Source organism: Salvelinus sp. IW2-2015, linkage group LG15, assembly GCF_002910315.2.
Source record: "Salvelinus sp. IW2-2015 linkage group LG15, ASM291031v2, whole genome shotgun sequence".
Classification (NCBI taxonomy): domain Eukaryota; kingdom Metazoa; phylum Chordata; class Actinopteri; order Salmoniformes; family Salmonidae; genus Salvelinus; species Salvelinus sp. IW2-2015.
Window position 1 is genome coordinate 66,697,483 of NC_036855.1, and position 17,675 is coordinate 66,715,157.

The 17,675-nt window shown below is 39.6% G+C and overlaps 1 protein-coding gene across 1 annotated transcript; it reads right to left on the reverse strand.

Annotated features, from left to right (window-relative positions):
• Positions 1-3,369: 3,369 nt before the first annotated feature.
• Positions 3,370-17,406, reverse strand: LOC111974479 (electron transfer flavoprotein subunit alpha, mitochondrial-like). The gene is made up of 11 exons (XM_070447402.1): positions 17,383-17,406; positions 16,093-16,257; positions 15,556-15,637; positions 15,259-15,341; positions 14,293-14,392; positions 13,286-13,396; positions 12,992-13,093; positions 12,807-12,875; positions 12,559-12,641; positions 5,292-5,357; positions 3,370-3,542 (listed from the first exon to the last, which is right to left on the reverse strand). The coding sequence occupies exons 1-11, from the start codon at positions 17,404-17,406 to the stop codon at positions 3,420-3,422; spliced, it is 1,008 nt and encodes a 335-aa protein (XP_070303503.1). The 3' UTR covers positions 3,370-3,419.
• Positions 17,407-17,675: the final 269 nt, after the last annotated feature.

Here is a 17,675-nt window from a genome sequence, read left to right on the forward strand (position 1 = left end):
CTTTCCATTATCCACCGTGATATAACACTGTATTATCCTGATACTGTAGCTTTCCATTATCCACCGTGATACAGTGGGGAGAACAAGTATTTGATACACTGACGATTTTGCAGGTTTTCCTACTTACAAAGCATGTAGAGGTCTGTAATTTTTATCATAGGTACACTTCAACTGTGAGAGACGGAATCTAAAAAAAATGTATAAAATCACATTGTATGATTTTTAAGTAATTCATTTGCATTTTATTGCATGACATAAGTATTTTGATACATCAGAAAAGCAGAACTTAATATTTGGTACAGAAACCTTTGTTTGCAATTACAGAGATCATACGTTTCCTGTAGTTCTTGACCAGGTTTGCACACATTGCAGCAGGGATTTTGGCCCACTCCTCCATACAGACCTTCTCCAGATCTTTCAGGTTTCGGGGCTGTCGCTGGGCAATACGGACTTTCAGCTCCCTCCATTGGTTCAGGTCTGGAGACTGGCTAGGCCACTCCAGGACCTTGAGATGCTTCTTACGGAGCCACTCCTTAGTTGCCCTGGCTGTGTGTTTCGGGTCGTTGTCATGCTGGAAGACCAGCCACGACCCATCTTCAATGCTTACTGAGGGAAGGAGGTTGTTGGCCAAGATCTTGCGATACATGGCCCTATCCATCCTCCCCTCAATATGGGGCAGTCGTCCTGTTACCTTTACAGAAAATCATCCCCAAAGAATGATGTTTCCACCTCCATGCTTCACGGTTGGGATGGTGTTCTTGGGGTTGTACTCATCCTTCTTCTTCCTCCAAACACGGCGAGTGGAGTTTAAGCCCAAAAAGCTCTATTTTTGTCTCATCAGACCACATGACCTTCTCCCATTCCTCCTCTGGATCATCCAGATGGTCATTGGCAAACTTCAGATGGGCCTGGACATGCGCTGGCTTGAGCAGGGGGATCTTGCGTGCGCTGTTGTCACAGTTCTGGACCTGCCTGTTATTATTATCTCTACTTACCCATCACTTCAGCAGAATATTACTAACTTAAACACCTAGTCACCTACACCGGCCGATCACACGCAACGGCACTGGTTAATAAATGATGAGGCACAGCCAAACAAATGGAAAAAGCCACTAGGCTTTCACTTCTCACAAAGGGTCCCTCTTGAAGTGTGTGGCAAAGCTTGGGCACTGGATCTGGATCTGCCACCTCCGTCTTTATGCCTAAACTAGAGGGTAGAAGTGCTGCCTGGAACCCTGTGGCGTTGAGCCCTGRCAAAGTTACCTGAGCATGTCAATTAGGAGTGAATAGGTGAAGAGGAACACAGAATCAATATGAAACACCAGGCAGTCCCCTTAGTTTAACTATCAGGTGGTAWTAGTTCCTGTTAAGGTTGAGGAACTATCCACTGATACATTCACCAGTTCAATAATTCASTACATCTGCTTTTTCATTAGGTGGAATAATATACAGTTCCAAATGGTTCCTATTCTATCAATCCCAATAACTGATTTACCAGGTTTGGATTCAGGCACTCAGAGAAATGTTTACAGTCGGAGAGAGTAAGAACTCAACTGCATATTCATTTAAACATGATTTCACTCAGTGTTATTTTAGGCTTATCCCAGAAACCTAGTTAACMGATTGTAACTGAATAAGGCACAACTCAGTAAGGCACAAGGTCTCTAGAAGTTTTGCTTTCTGAGATTAAACAACTGAATAATGTGCAAATGTATGAGAGGGAAAACCAGACATTAACATGGCCTTTAAACAGGTCAAATAGATGGCTGCACCACCAAGCTAATGAATCCCCATTGTTTAAGACTGAACGGCAAATGGAAGGTGTCTTTTAATGATTTATAATGATAAACCTAACTATTCAATTCATTTTATCAATCAAACTCATTTATAGAACCCCTTGTACATAAGCAGATGTCACAAAATGCTTTTACAATGACATTATTACACAGGAATACTTTTAATGAGCGTCTAACTGACAGCCTGGGCCTCTGATCAGACAGGAAATGGCTTGCGGGAGGTCTCTAGTGAACCAGGAAGTGCCTCAATGTCACAATCAGAGAAGAAGAAGAGTGAATTAACAGTGACCATTAGACATTTCCCTTAATAATTGAAATGTTTGAGTAAAGGCTCAGAGGGAGTCAGTTTAATTGCATTAACATTAGTCGATCAGTCGTTGATGTGTCTTATTACAGCGTCATTAACTGAGGAGGAAATCTGAGATATCACCTCTTTCTTGCGTTTTTTTCAAATGTGTTTTGCTATGGTATACTTAAGCAATAAGGCACGAGGGTATATGTGTGGTATATGGCCAATATACCATGGCTAAGGGATGTTCTTAAGCATGACGCAATGCAGAGTGCCTGGATACAGCCCTTAGCCGTGGTATATTGGCCATATACAACAAACCCCTGAGGTGCCTTATTGCTATTATAAAACTGGTTACCAACGTAAATAGAGTAGTAAAAATACATGTGGAATACGGTCTGATATACCATGGCTGTCAGCTAATCAGCATTCAGGGCTTGAACCACCCAGTTTATAATAATTTATAGCTAATTAAGGACCTAATTCAGCCAAAACCAATGTTATGTTTGCTTTTAACAGGAAACCACTTTTGGTAGAATAAGGCCCATATTATTAATATAACTGTCACGCCCTGACCTTAGAGAGCCTTTTTATGTCTCTATTTGGTTTGGTCAGGGTGTGATTTGGGGTGGGCATTCTATGTTTTGTTTCCTATGTTTCTTTATTTCTATGTTTTGGCCAGGTATGGTTCTCAATCAGGGACAGCTGTCTATCGTTGTCTCTGATTGGGAACCATACTTAGGTAGCCCTTTTTCCCTCCTTTCGTTGTGGGTAGTTGACTTTTGTTAGTGGCACTTAGCCCTGTAAGCTTCACGGTTGTTTTCTTCGTTTGTTGTTTAGTTGACATAATTTTTCTAAATAAAAGGATTATGTACGCTCACCACGCTGCACCTTGGTCTTCCTTCAACGACGGCCGTGACAATAACATAAATACACATCATATTAATAAACCTATTTTAAATCCTCCTGAGGGTACTAGAAGAATGACTCTTAAAGGAGAGATGGACAGGGTGTGACAGGGATCTGTAACGATGGCATGAGGGTGTGATGGATATTTCCCTCAAGACTCCTCACCACAATTTACCCATCAGGACTAACCAGATCAAGGACATGAACACTGACACTTTAAATGCTGTCATGAATTAGAAATACTGGGCAACATACAGGTTAAATCCAGTGTATCAGTGTTAACTTGGATAACACTCATAGCACTTTACTAAACTTATACAGGGTGTGGTGTACAATACTTCATTTAGCCAATGCTGAAGATCTAGGTCCACCTCCTTAAGATGAACTAAATATCTACCTCCATATAGGGATTCATTTCACACCTTTTATATTACAATATCTAATCGTGTCATCATTGACAGTCTTACCTTGAAGAGATCCTTCACTAAACCATAGTCAGCTACCTGGAAAATAGGTGCCTCTGGATCTTTGTTGATGGCAACGATTATCTAGAAATAAAACACAGAAACACGTGTCACAGTTCGTCTCAGTACATGTACTAACCTGTCCTCTGAATGAAAATGCAAAGCGGTATGCATACTGTACATGGAGGCTAAACCAAACACTTAAATCATAAATTACAAAGATACATTGCTATGTAAACTGTTGATCCACATCCTAAAGCAGTGAGTCAGCATCCGGCATTAGGACAATATCAGTCACTATGATGAGAATCAGAATTAAGTTAAAATAAATAATAAAGAACAAAATAAAATAAAGTTGTATTACCATCCCTTACTACTCTCTCATGTTATATATACACGATGCTTTCATGACATATTGCATAGCTTGTTAAAGCAGCAYACATACAAGCCCAAATTAGCTGCACTTAAGTGATGTCACTTATGAATGTGTTTTTTTTTAAGTGGATGAAAGTGATTGAAAACAGCTCCATGACATCAAGCGGCTGGATATACGTAGAAGCAGAGTACATCTCATTCAAAACAAATAGATATGGGACTATGGCTGCATAATAGTACATAATACTGTGGTCTGACACATTCAGAACACATCCCACACAAGACACCCTACTCTCCTCTTAAGAAGCTCCGAAGCAAGAGAGAAAATACAAATAAATTATACATCATTCTTTAAAAAGCTTCTTCAGGTTCCCTTTTAAAACACACTTCTTAAGTGCACGGGATCCCGGAGCAGATAGCTCGCCTTGGTGGAAGAAATCCACTCAGGAGACTGTTGTCATGGCTACGAAAGAGTTTTTCCATTTTMCATTTACATAAAACAGTTCTCTTCCAGTGACAGACGTATTCTGCCTTCCACTTGTTGTAAAAGTGGGTCAACTACAGCGAAAAAAGAGGAATGCAAATAAGAAAAGTTACTTTGACCAAGTTAATTCAAATCCTCCTCATATATAGACATTCTCAAAGAGTGAATTGTTGTAATACTATTAATTAGGTACATTTTGGCTTTTTCGAATCAGCCTATACAGTAACAGTGTTAACTGAACTGATTATTGGAATGGGTGATCTTTATACTTTCAGATAACTTGAAGATATCAAATGATTGTTTTTTTTATCTTCAAAATGAGACAGCCAGTTTCAAAGAGTTGTAAATATTTTGTATTAATTAATACATGTTTTTACATTAATAGATTTTATTTTAAATCAATATGACATTTAATCAGTATCCCCATTGTTTTACTGTATGTATATCTTTACTTGTTAATCCATCACTAGTGCAAATTCCATAAAAGGCGGTAGAATAAGCTTAGCTATATGAAATTGTGATAAACATGAGGGTGAGACGTATTTATCACTCTCCTGGTGACAAGGCGCTACATCACAAAGAGCTCAGAAGACTTGAATAAAATAATCGACACCACAGTTAATTTAGCAATCAAACGCACAAGCCCCATAACTATATGTACTTATGCATGACTTGCGACAGCAAGAATCAGCAAAAAACTATGTTTTAAAAAGCACAACTTCTTTAGGGAAACATTGTTACATTTTCAAAAACCTCTTGCTGTATAAAACATATTCTGTATTTTGTTTGGAGCACTAGAAAAATTCAGAATATCTTGCATCCTCAAATCGTTTTTTTGAAAATCAGTAGAACAAATCTTTTTACATTTGTTTAAATGAGAAGTATTATCCACAAGTAATAACACAGCTATACCACAATAATACCACTAGCTTATTTAGACTGCTTAGTTTGATGTGTGATGTGGTGTGCTGTACCTTGCTGTCCTTCATCCCAGCCAGGTGCTGAATAGCTCCAGAGATGCCCACTGCGATGTAGAGTTCCTGGGAAAAAACATAAAATGGCCAGTCAGTATATAATAATGTATTATCAAAAATGTAATTCATATAACAATTTTTTTTATATTATTGCAATAATACTACAGAGACATAATGCATAAATAAATAAAATAAATCAGCTTTCAAGTTTTAATAAACAGAGTGTTTATTGTAGGGAGAACAAAAAAATCTATTTTGAAAGAAAATCAGTCTCAACCAAATGAATGAAAAGGTTTGGCCACAATATGATATGTAAGACTATTGATTTAACCATTACTTTTCAACAACTTAAAATGCGAAGATGATGTGTGTTTTCACACAGACATACACAGCATGGCCATCAGAGAATCCCTATGACCACAGCCTTACGAGATAGGCTCTCCTAACCAGTAGTCTGGTGAACCAAGTTGCTGTGACCATAAGTGACCAACACCAGAACCACAAACTGAGCCCCAATCCCCCGGAACCCTTTACATCATACTCTGACCCGATAGGCAGTCAATTCCTGAACATACATCTCAATGGTTTTGACCAGTGTGGTCCTTTAGGGTGTCTGCCAGCCAGAGTGTGGGGGGCCTTGGCCCCTGGCTGCAACATTACCATCCATTCTCCAGGGAGCAGCACATCAATTGCTTTCAGCTAAATGCACTCACATATGAATATTTCAGTAGGATTTAATGTTTCAGCTGCAGCCCCAGAGGAACAGAGCATCAATTTGTGAACACAGTTCTCCCGGAGTTAAAAGCCAGGCCGGATAATACAGTATGAAAGGCACTGTCAATCCAGAGGCCTTTTTTCCCCCCAGACTGGGAGAGAGAGAAAATAAAAAATAGAAAAGCTTCTCCCCGTTAGCCTCCAAGTAGGTCCCCAGCTGGGTATAAACAGCTTTTTGAAAGTTTCCCACTACAAACTGCTATACTTGGGGGGGGGTCATTTAGCCCTGGATGTTTTTAAAGTATATGTAGGGAGAGGAGGAAAATGGCCAGACGATTTGCCAAGCTTGGGTAGTTTTTCCCTCCTCTTCTGCCTGTCTGTCTGCTTGCCTGTCTGGTGTTTGGTCTCTCCACAGCTGCTGTGAGCAGTGGCAGCAGGGCAGGGACTRGGTGCACCCGCTGGCCTGTTAATAAAATCCCCCAAAGTGATGCTGAAACCCAGTGGTTCACACAGCACAGCTCCCCTCAGGTGTGAGAACACAAGCTCCTGTACACATAGCCAGATTGTGACACAACTGAGTTAATCAACCAGGTGATCACGGGATGCTGCTGTGTGCAAACAGACAACAAAGGACAACAGGTTGGCTAACGARACTAAATACTGTTAGACTGGCTCAGTGGTATCTCAGGACTGAGTCCTATAACTGGTTTGACAGAAGAATCTATGATATGCAATGCCTTGAAAAGCATATGAAAAAAGGGTAAAAGTGGTCCCATTAGAAGTCTTTGTTTTGTTATATTTGTACTGTAGGCCTACATGTGACAAAGCTTGTGAAGATAATGAGAAAATTATAAAACTTATCACTTGAAATTATTACTTTAGTCCTCTAAAATCATAAGTAAAAGACTATCAACCTGCATCATTCTGAAACCACCAATGCCTATACAGTGCTCTCACTTAACAATAGCCTTATATTATAAATGTTTCTTTATTTGTTCCTTATGACAAAACCTGAAACAATTGTATGTCATTATTTTAATCAATTGTTATCGTATCCCATTTCAAGTAAAATACATAGTCTTTATAAGTAATTAACAAGAATACAGTAATTGAAAACGTTATTAATTTTGCCAGCATTGTTTTGACAGGTACATTGAGTCAAGCGGAGGTGTTGCTCTCCTCATTTAAGTGACACGGCGTCTTGTAAAAGCCACTAATAAGTTTTATCCTGATGAGTGGGCAGTTCATATAAAATACACGACAACGCATGTGTAAACTAAAACAGGCCACTGACAGTTACACTAATAAGGTCATAATGGCCCAGGTTCCTGAAGCCAACAATGCAGAAATGCCCGCAGGCAACAATCAAAAATGTATCCTAATTATCATGTGAATACTGCATTACCTCTGAAGAATGATAAATTATAAATCCACAACATGGTTCCCCTCTCAGACAGGCATGAGGAAAGATGTGATTTCTTTGGGGGGGGGGGGGGTTGGAGCGTTTCTGAAGGCTTGTCATGGAATTATGGAGATTGACATACCATCCACTGCTTACTGTGTAGAAAATATACCTATAACTTTAAATATATACAGTACCAGTCAAAAGTGTAGACACACCTACTTAATTAAGGGGTTTTCTTAATTTTTTACTATTTCTACATTGTAGAATAATATGAAGACATCAAAACTATGAAATAACACATATGGAATCATGTAGTAACCAAAACATTTTAAACAGTCTTGAAGGAGTTCCCACAAATGCTTAGAACTTGCTGGCTGCCTTTCCATCACTCTGCGGTCCAACTCATCCCAAACCATCTCAGTTGGGTTGAGGTCAGGTGATTGTGGAGGATAGTCATCTGATGCAGCACCATCACTTTCCTTCTTGGTCAAATAGCCCTTACACAGCCTGGAGGTGTTGGGTCATTGTCCTGTTGAAAAACAAATGACAGTGGGACTAAGTGCAAACCAGATGGGATGGCGTATCGCTGCAGAATACTGTGGTAGCCATGCTGGTTAAGTGTGCCTTGAATTCTAAATAAAATCACTGACAGTGTCATCAGCAAAGCACCCCCACCACCCTCCTCCATGCATCACGGTGAGGAACCACACATGCAGAGATCATCCGTTCATCGTATTCCTGCGTCTCACAAAGACACGGCGGTTGGAACCAAAAATCTAAAATTTGGACTCATCAGACCAAAGGACAGATTTCCACCGGTCTAATGTCCATTGCTCGTTTTTTTTGGCCTTTAGTAGTGGTTTCTTTGCAGCAATTCGGCAATGAATGCCTGATTCACACAGTCTCCTCTGAACAGTTGATGTTGAGATGTGTCTGTTACTTGAACTCTGTGAAGCATTTATTTGGGCTGCAATCTGAGGTGCAGTTAACTCTAATGAACTTATCCTTATCCAGAGATAACTCTGGGTCTTCCTTCCCTGTGGTGGTCCTCATGAGAGACAGTCTCATCATAGCGCTTGATGGTTTTTGTGACTGCACTGACTGACCTTCATGTCTTAAAGTAATGATGGACTGTTGTTTCTCTTTGCTTAATTGAGCTGTTCTTGCCATAATATGGACTTGGTATTTTACCAAATAGGGCTATCTTCTGTATACCACCCCTACCTTGTCACAACTGATTGGCTCAAACGCATTAAGAAGGAAAGAAATTCTACAAATTAACTTTTAAAAAGGCACACCTGTTAATTGAAATGCATTCCAGGTGTCTACTTCATGAAGCTGGTTGAGAGAAAGCCAATGTGCAAAGCTGCCATCAAGGCAAAGGGCAGCTACTTTGAAGAATCTCAAACATAAAATATATTTTGATTTGTTTAACACTTTTTTGGTTATTACATATGTGTCATTTCATAGTTTTGATGTCTTCACTATTATTCTACAATCTAGAAAATAACAAAAATAAAGAAAATTAGTAGGTTAGTCCAAACTTTTGACTGGTACTGTATATATAATATTACTGTAAATAGTATATTATTACATTTGATTACATCAATTATATTTCCATTGACCTGATTTGTTTTGAATATTAATTGCAATACACAAGCAATGAATGGTTACTGGTTTAGTATGTTGCATTTCATAGCCTTCTGTGATTGTTTCCTGTTTACATTGTGTACAACAATATTGGCAGAGTTGTCCATTTTGAGGGGCAGGGTGGACTCACAGCACTTAAGTCTCCTTCCTAATGAGTCTGGTAAATCATTTAGGACCTTAAATCAGCCATTAACTACATTACAGCCGCTTCAGACTGCCCTAATGTGGGTCTGATGACAGCTGGGATATCCCTGTCGCGAGCCAAATGACCCATTTAGCCTTTTTAAGCTTATTCAATTTAAAATAATTAAATAATGTCACAATACAGAGTATTGTCACACATTCTGTGATTTTGTTTGTATTGTTTTGGATAACAAGTGTGTGCTTGCCTGTATTAATTCCCTTTAACCTGACGTAGCAGGCATAAGAGAAACGCCTGAGCGGAGTTCCCACATTTGGTTTTCAGTGGAAAAGGAAGCTAGGTTGAAAATAGCTGTATTCCTGAAAACCGGAATATGCAACTCGACTAAGGCTAATTCCCTTTGCTGTGAGGGGTCTGTCTTGTGGCTTGTTGGCTTTGCCAAAACATACACAGCCTCCGCAATCTTGGCACACACACACACCCCAATCCACACACATCTGCTAACTAACACACTGTACACACAATTGAATGTAGGAGACAGATAGGCCATCTTTGGAACATCAAGATCGAGAAAATACAGTGCATTCAGAAAGTATTCAGACCCCTTGACTTTTTCCACATTTTGTTAAGTTAGACTTATTCTAAAATGGAATAAATAAAAAAAATCCTCAATCTACACACAATACCACATGATGACAAAGCGAAAACAGGTTTTTAGAGATGTTCGCAAAATTCTAAAAAATTAAATATCTTATTTACATAAATATTCAGACCCTTTGCTATAAGACTCGAAATTGAGCTCAGGTGCATCATGTTTCCATTGATCATCTGTGAGATGTATCTACAACTTGATTGGAGTCCACCTGTTGTAAATTCAATTGATTGGACATGATTAGGAAAGGCACACACCTGTCTATATAAGGTCCCACAGTTGACAGTGCATGTCAGAGCAAAAACCAAGCCATGAAGTTTAAGGAATTGTCCGTAGAGCTCCGAGACAGGATTGTGTCAAGGCACAGATCTGGGGAAGGATACCAAAACATTTCTGCAGCATTGAAGGTCCCCAAGAACACAATGCTTCCATCATTCTTAAATTGAAGAAGCTTGTAACCACCAAGACTCTTCCTAGAACTGGCCGCTCGGCCAAACTGAGCAATCGGGGGAGAAGAGCCTTGGTCAGGGAGGTGAACAAGAACCTGATGGTCACTCTCACAGAGCTGCAAAGTTCCTCTGTGGAGATGGGAGAACTTTCCAGAAGGACAACCATCTCTGCAGCACTCCAACAATCAGGCCTTTATGGTAGAGTGGCCAGACTGAAGCCACTCCTCAGTAAAAGGCACATGACAGCCTGCTTGGAGTTTTCCAAAAGGCACCTAAAGACTCTCAGACCATGAAAAAGAAGATTCTCTGATCTGATGAAACCAAGATTGAACTATTTGGCCTGAATGCCAAGCGTCACGTCTGGAGGAAATCTGGCACCATCCCTACGGTGAAGCATGGTGGTGGCAGCATCATGCTGTGGGGATATTTTTCAGAGGCAGGGACTGGGAGACTAGTCAGGATCGAGGGAAAGATACCGGAGCAAAGTACAAAAGAGATCCTTGATGAAAACCTGCTCTAGAGAAACTCCGCAAATACAGGTGTGCCAAGCTTGTAGCGTCATACCCAAGAAGACTCGACGCTGCAATCGCTGCCAAAAGTGCTTCAACAAAGTACTGAGTAAATGTGATATTTCTAAAAATATGTTTTATATACGCTATTCAAAAGTTTGGGGTCACTTAGAAATTCTTGTTTTTGAAAGAAAAGCAAACTTTTTTGTCCATTAAAATTACATCAAATTGATCAGAAATACAGTGTAGACATTGTTAATGTTGTAAATGACTATTGTAGCTGGAAACGGCAGATTTTTAATGGAATAGGCGTACAGAGGCCCATTATCAGCAACCATCACGCCATCGCAGCTTCATTAAATAGTACCCACTAAACACCAGTCTCAACGTCAACAGTGAAGAAGTGACTCCGGGATGCTGGCCTTCTAGGCAGAGTTGCAAAGAAAAAGCCATATAGCAGACTGGCCAATAAAAATAAAAGATTAAGATGGGCAAAAACACAGACACTGGGCAGAGGAACTCTTGTCTAGAAGGACAGCATCCCGTAGTCTCCTCTTCACTGTTGACGTTGAGACTGGTGTTTTGCGGGTACTATTTAATGAAGCTGTCAGTTGAGGACTTGTGAGGCGTTTGTTTCTCAAACTAGACACTCTAATGTACTCTTGCTCAGTCCTCTTGCTCAGTTGTGCCCCGGGGCCTCTCACTCCTCTTTCTATTCTGGTTAGAGCCAGTTTGCGCTGTTCTGTGAAGGGAGTAGTACACAGCGTTGTACCAGATCTTCAGTTTCTTCGCAATTTCTCGCATGGAATAGCCTTAATTTCTCAGATCAAGAATAGACTGGCGAGTTTCAGAAGAAAGTTCTTTGTTTCTGGGCATTTTGAGCCTGTAACCGAATCCACAAATGCTGATGCTCCAGATACTCAACTAGTCTTAAGAAGGCCAGTTGTATTGCTTCTTTAATCAGGACAACAGTTTTCAGCTGTGCTAACATAATTGCAAAAGGGTTTTCTAATGATCAATTAGCCTTTTAAAATGATAAACTTGGACTAGCTAACACAACGTGTCATTGGAACACAGGAGTGATGGTTGCTGATAATGGGCCTCTGTACGCCTATGTAAATATTCCATAAAAAAATCTGCCATTTCCAGCTACAATAGTCATTTACAACATTAACAATGTCTACACTGTATTTCTGATCAATTTGATGTTATTTTAATGGACAAAAAAATGTGCTTTTCTTTCAAAAACATGGACATTTCTAGGTGACCCCAAACTTTTGAACGGTAGTGTATATACAGTTGCAAAAATGTCTAAAAACCTGTTTTGATTTGTCATTTTGGGGTATTGTGTGTAGATTGATGAGGGGGGCAAAACAATTGAATCCATTTTAGAATAAGGCTGTAATGTAACAAAATGTGAAAAGAGTCAAGGGATCTGAATACTTTCCGAATGCACTGTAGGCTAATGAAGGTCAGCAAAAGTGCACATACATTTCAATTAAAGTCATTCAACAAGACCAAACATAATTACATTGTAATCCAAAATACCTCAATTAAAATATAATTTTACAGAACATTTAATGTGATAGTATGATGCTGAAAAACTGAAACAATCATATACAATTTATTAAAGTTATGTTATTATTTTCTTGTCAGGTTGCTCACTAAGAAATATTGTACGTTGGTTTCTGCTGTGACACAGTGAAATAACAGYGACAATAAAAGGGTGTGTGTTGTATCACTTACAGGTGCTACAACCTTGCCAGTCTGGCCGACCTGCATGTCATTGGGGATGTAGCCAGCATCCACAGCAGCTCTGGAAGCCCCCACTGCATTCACAACATACAGCAGGTTATTAATACACATGATCATACCATGCAGTTACACACAGACAACTGACCTCACTCTTTCCACTGTCCCTCACACATGCACCCACTCACTCTCAGATTCTCTCTCTCCTTCTCTCTGAGGTACACACACATCGTTATTTATACCTGCAGCGCCCATTTTGTCAGCGAGGTCGTACAGCAGTTTGAAGTTCTCACCGCTCTTCAGCCCTCGTCCTAATGGGACAAAGAAATCAAGTGTTTGGTCACAATGACCTAACAGAATGAGAGGCCAGGGAATGTGAATGACACATTGGCTGAAGCAGTCAGACAGTGTAAAGCTAAGCCCTTACCTCCGGACACCACCACTTTGGCACTAGTGAGCTCTGGTCGATCGCTCTTGGTCAGGCTCTGCTCAAGCCATTCTGACATCCCCGCAGGAGAGGGTGAGGCAACTGCAACAGAATGGACAGACATAACAAAAAAACGCAGCCAATTTAAATGTGCAATATATTCTTTACACTAGCATCTGAATATGCTGCTCTCCATCCATAATCAGGTATTGAAAATATTAATATCTGTTATGATGACAGAAAAAGGTTACTGAGTGGTGCTGCTGTCAACAGTGTAATGGAAGAGTACTGTACCCTGTTCAGTAGCAGCACTGCCTCCCTCCACAGCAGCAGGTTCAAAGGAAGTTCCCCTCACTGTGAACACCTTGACTTTCTCATTGCACTTCACTGTGGCCAGGGCATTACCTGTAGCAAAGACAACACATACAGTAACACCACATACAATGTGTTTGCTTGGTCATATTGAGATATATTCTCAGAGCAAAACCCCTCAATATAAGAAAAAAGGTTTTATAAAAATTTGGGGATCTAATAAAGCTTTTGGGTTTTACATGCGATGCAATTCAGGCAATTCTATAAAATACAATGACAAATGTTCACAGTAATAATTAAAAACATGAAAGAACAGACTTGCATTGTAATTATTTGCATTGTAAGAACTTGCATTGTATGAAGCTAGGGCGGTTCCTGGCATATGCATTGTAAATTACTAATTGGACTGTCTGACAACACCAAAACATCCAAGTGTAAGACCTTTGTCTGTCAAAAATGCAGCAGCAAAATGGTTAAACCCCCCCACTGAATTTCCAACCAGGAAGAGTCAGGCTCTTGCCAAAGTTTAAGTGGATAATTTTAAATCAGACCCATCTATATTTTATGATTATAATGTGCCCAATCAAAATATGATCTGAGCTTATTCTTCTTCAGGGAGGCTTTTAGTCTTTCAGACTGACAGCTGGGATGACTAGGGTGGATCTCTGTAGTCATTAAGAGGTCAGAAACAACAACAACATGAACTACTATAGCCTCATCACTTTACTAATGAATATAGAACAATCATCTCCATTTAACCCCTGACCCCAGGGCCCATTAGCAGAGCACTACACCAATACTGAAATCTTTCCAATCATTTATTCTGCTGCTTACGTATGCATTATAGGTTGTGCTAAGAACAGGCCTGCAGCGATAAGAAACTATGTTGTAAGGCATAATAATTAGTGTGCTTACAAAATATTTGGGGTCATTTTATACCTCAATGGAATAGTTGTTAATTATAAAAMATATTACAACAGGAATCTCACCAGCGTAAATGGTTCTAACGAAGGTGTCTTGAGATTTGACCTCGGTGATGTCAGAGAGAGTTGCAACATCCAGCTTGGCTGACACTCTGGGAAGGAGATTCTGTTGAGCATAATAKAGTATTGAGATGATATTCTTTAATTCAACCATATCACCCTGTGGATCGCTCAGGACACAGAGAGGTGATGGGGAGGTTGATTATTTTAAAATGGGAATGTTTCTCAACATTTTAAGGACTTGGCAAAGTTTGGTACAATAAAGACAAAATTGAAACTATTACAAATAATGTGTCCCTACGGAAACAGTTTAAAGTAGATGACGTGAATAATGCTATAGTACCATGACGGATACAAACTTCCCTCTGTGAGTTGGATAAAACTAGCTTGGGCTACYGAGACTCAAATACAAAACTGTGTGAAGTTTAGCCCAAGGATGGACAATGGAATTCAAAGTCATCTTTGACAAATGATTGCTGATGATGTTTTTAGTAAAATAATGAAATCAAATACCAGACAGTATTAGGATGCATCATCTAAAACACATTCATCTACTCMGGGAAATCGAGACCAGACAACCCAGCCTCAGTCAATATGAGTTGGATTACAATACATAAGATATTGTTTAATGCATCCTAATMCAATAGAAATACCATTAGATCAGCAAGTTGACAGTTATATTGCAGAATGACAGATTACTGGGGTAGTAATTGAGGGGTAGTACTACACTTACTMGGTAAAATTGGAAGGAAAAAAAACTTTCAGAAGCATTAAAGCATAATGTTTAAAAATGGTCAATCAGACCAACTAGATGTTGCTATGATGATAAAATGCGCTATTATTCATGCATGTCTGGATACATAATAAAATAAATTTCCCATGATAAGGAAGGATTTGATCATTATATAGCTATTAATAATATGGGGGAAATGCAGACATGTGAACACTGTTGTGTTACAGTCAGTAACTCACCTTCCCAAAAGCAGAAGCTCCTGCACAGATGTGTGTGAAGTTGAACTGTTTCTGGGTAGCAAGAATCAAAGGAGTCAATTCCTCTGTATGGAGAAAAGAGGACCAGGGTTAAAGTACATATTTAGACCAAAAGGAAGTATCATGGCATTCCATCATTCCAACAGTATATATCATATAAACTGTAAATAAACATCTTCGGCATCTGTATTTGAACTAAGCATATCCACACAGACCTCAGGACATAACAAAAATATCCCATCCCAGAATGAAGGGACTTTCATCATTTCCAAAAATCACCTGGTAACAGTCCTTTGTAGCAGTCATGTTGAGCCACTAGAATCTTCTTGACCCCCTGGACTTTACTGYTCTGGTCTGCAACCTGTTAAAGAAGGAATCCAYCACAGAAATYAACAGTTAACCATATCAGCCAGCTGTATATCATGAAAGCGCTACATTGTACTGCACAAGGGTGACATATGTACGAAATACCACATTAAAACARAACTTCCATTGATGTGTGACTGAACAGCTGTTAGGGCAGGAGTAGCCAACCCTCCTCCAGCAGAGCTGGGTGTATGCAGGATTTTGCTCCAGCCTTCCTGAAACACACCTGATTCTACCCACCAGAATCATGATTAGCCTAGCTGAAATTAGGTGCATTAGTGTAGGGTTGGAGCAAAATTTGGAAAGGTCTCTCATGCAAAAGAGATGTTTAATCTCAATGAGACCAACCTGGTAAAATAAAGGTTCAATTAAAAAAGTTGCATGCACACTGGTAGCTCTCCAGATAAGAGGGGTTGCCACCTCTGTGGGGCACCGTAGTGACAGTCCTACCTTGGCACAGTTGGTTCCAACCACCAGGCAGGTGACCTCTCCTCCCACCTTGCTGGCAGCAGTAATGGCGTTCAGTGTGATGGGTGTGAGCTGGTTGTTGTTGTGCTCTGCTATTACCAGAGTACTCTGAAACCTCTGGGCCAGACAGGGCTGCAGGAGAGAACACTACCAATCTCCATTATGAAACTGCTTTAAAAAGAAGACTTAGACATTTCTGATTGTCAATAACTACTATTTTGGTCTTGAATGATAAACTCGACAGAGGGCTTTGGGCACATTATCAGACTGGCTCTATCAAGTTAAGTGTAAACAGTAGTGTGTACAATGGTCATTATAAAACGCAAAAAAGGCAATATGAAATACGTTTGTCGAAAACCAAAAGGAAGGCTATAGCCATGTCAGGTCAACTGTGTGTTTTGTCCTCCAAGATAACGAAATCACTTGCTAGTTTAGTTTAACCCAAGTCAGGTGACACACTGTACTGTAGCTAGTTATGTGGCCAAAATCTGGATTAGTTTCATGCTCTACTCTGACACGATAACCGTTAATAGTTTCAATGTATGTAGTTAACAGTACAGTTGCAAATGAGAGTGAAAGTATGTTGTCGACATGCCATGTCCTCAACTGACCTCAGACAGACTTCAGTCAGACTAGCCAACTAGACGTTGGTGGCAATCTGAAACGGTAGAAGAAATTGCTGCATTTGTCAACACTGAAGTTTTACTTACCAATTGTCCCAAACTTCTTTCTAGCTAATCAGCTACATTTTTGCTAGCTATTTGTCTTGATCTAAACAAACACACAAAGCTGAGAGGCATCAGTTAATTCTCCACTCTTGTATCTCGCGAGAACAATGTACTCTGATCTCTCCGCGTCTCTTTCACTTTAAACAGTGAACTCAGAGAATAGCCCTATCTAATAATTTCATTATGAATTCAAAGGCCCTTTAAAAGTGCAAAAGACCAGGGATTTGAGAATGCATGTACTGTAGGGTATAAAATACATGATGTAAGCATTCCATTCCATCCATAGACATAAACTTTTATATTTAATTGGAAAAATACAGGCTAATGTAAAATATGGCAACCAAATGGTCATAAATAAACCTGTGAATTATCTGGAATTAAATAATGAGAGCCCTATACTCCAAAATTGCGAGACAATGAAAGGAACCTACCTACATTGTATTAATTTGATATATGAAATAGAACAAATTCAATACAGAAACTTTGTGGATACATTTTATTTTATTTATAACTAAAAAGCAGGTACCAGTCTAGAGTGGCTCACTGCGCTGCTCTCCTGTCCTGGCATGAAGCAGTAAAATTGTACTTCTAATGTTCCTCCAGTAGGTGTCCTTGTTGTTCTCGAGTAGATGGATGGACTGATTCACATGGTGTCAGGTGTCATGACGGGTTGTCTGTGTGCATTCTCCTCTGTCTCAGGAAAAACATGCAATTTACTGCTTACTCCTGCTAATTCCAATTCCAATGTAGGCCTAACAAAAGTGTACAGATTTAAAATAATTAGTAGTAATTGTCAGGAAATAATGCATCAACCAAAAAAGCTCTCCATAAACGTAG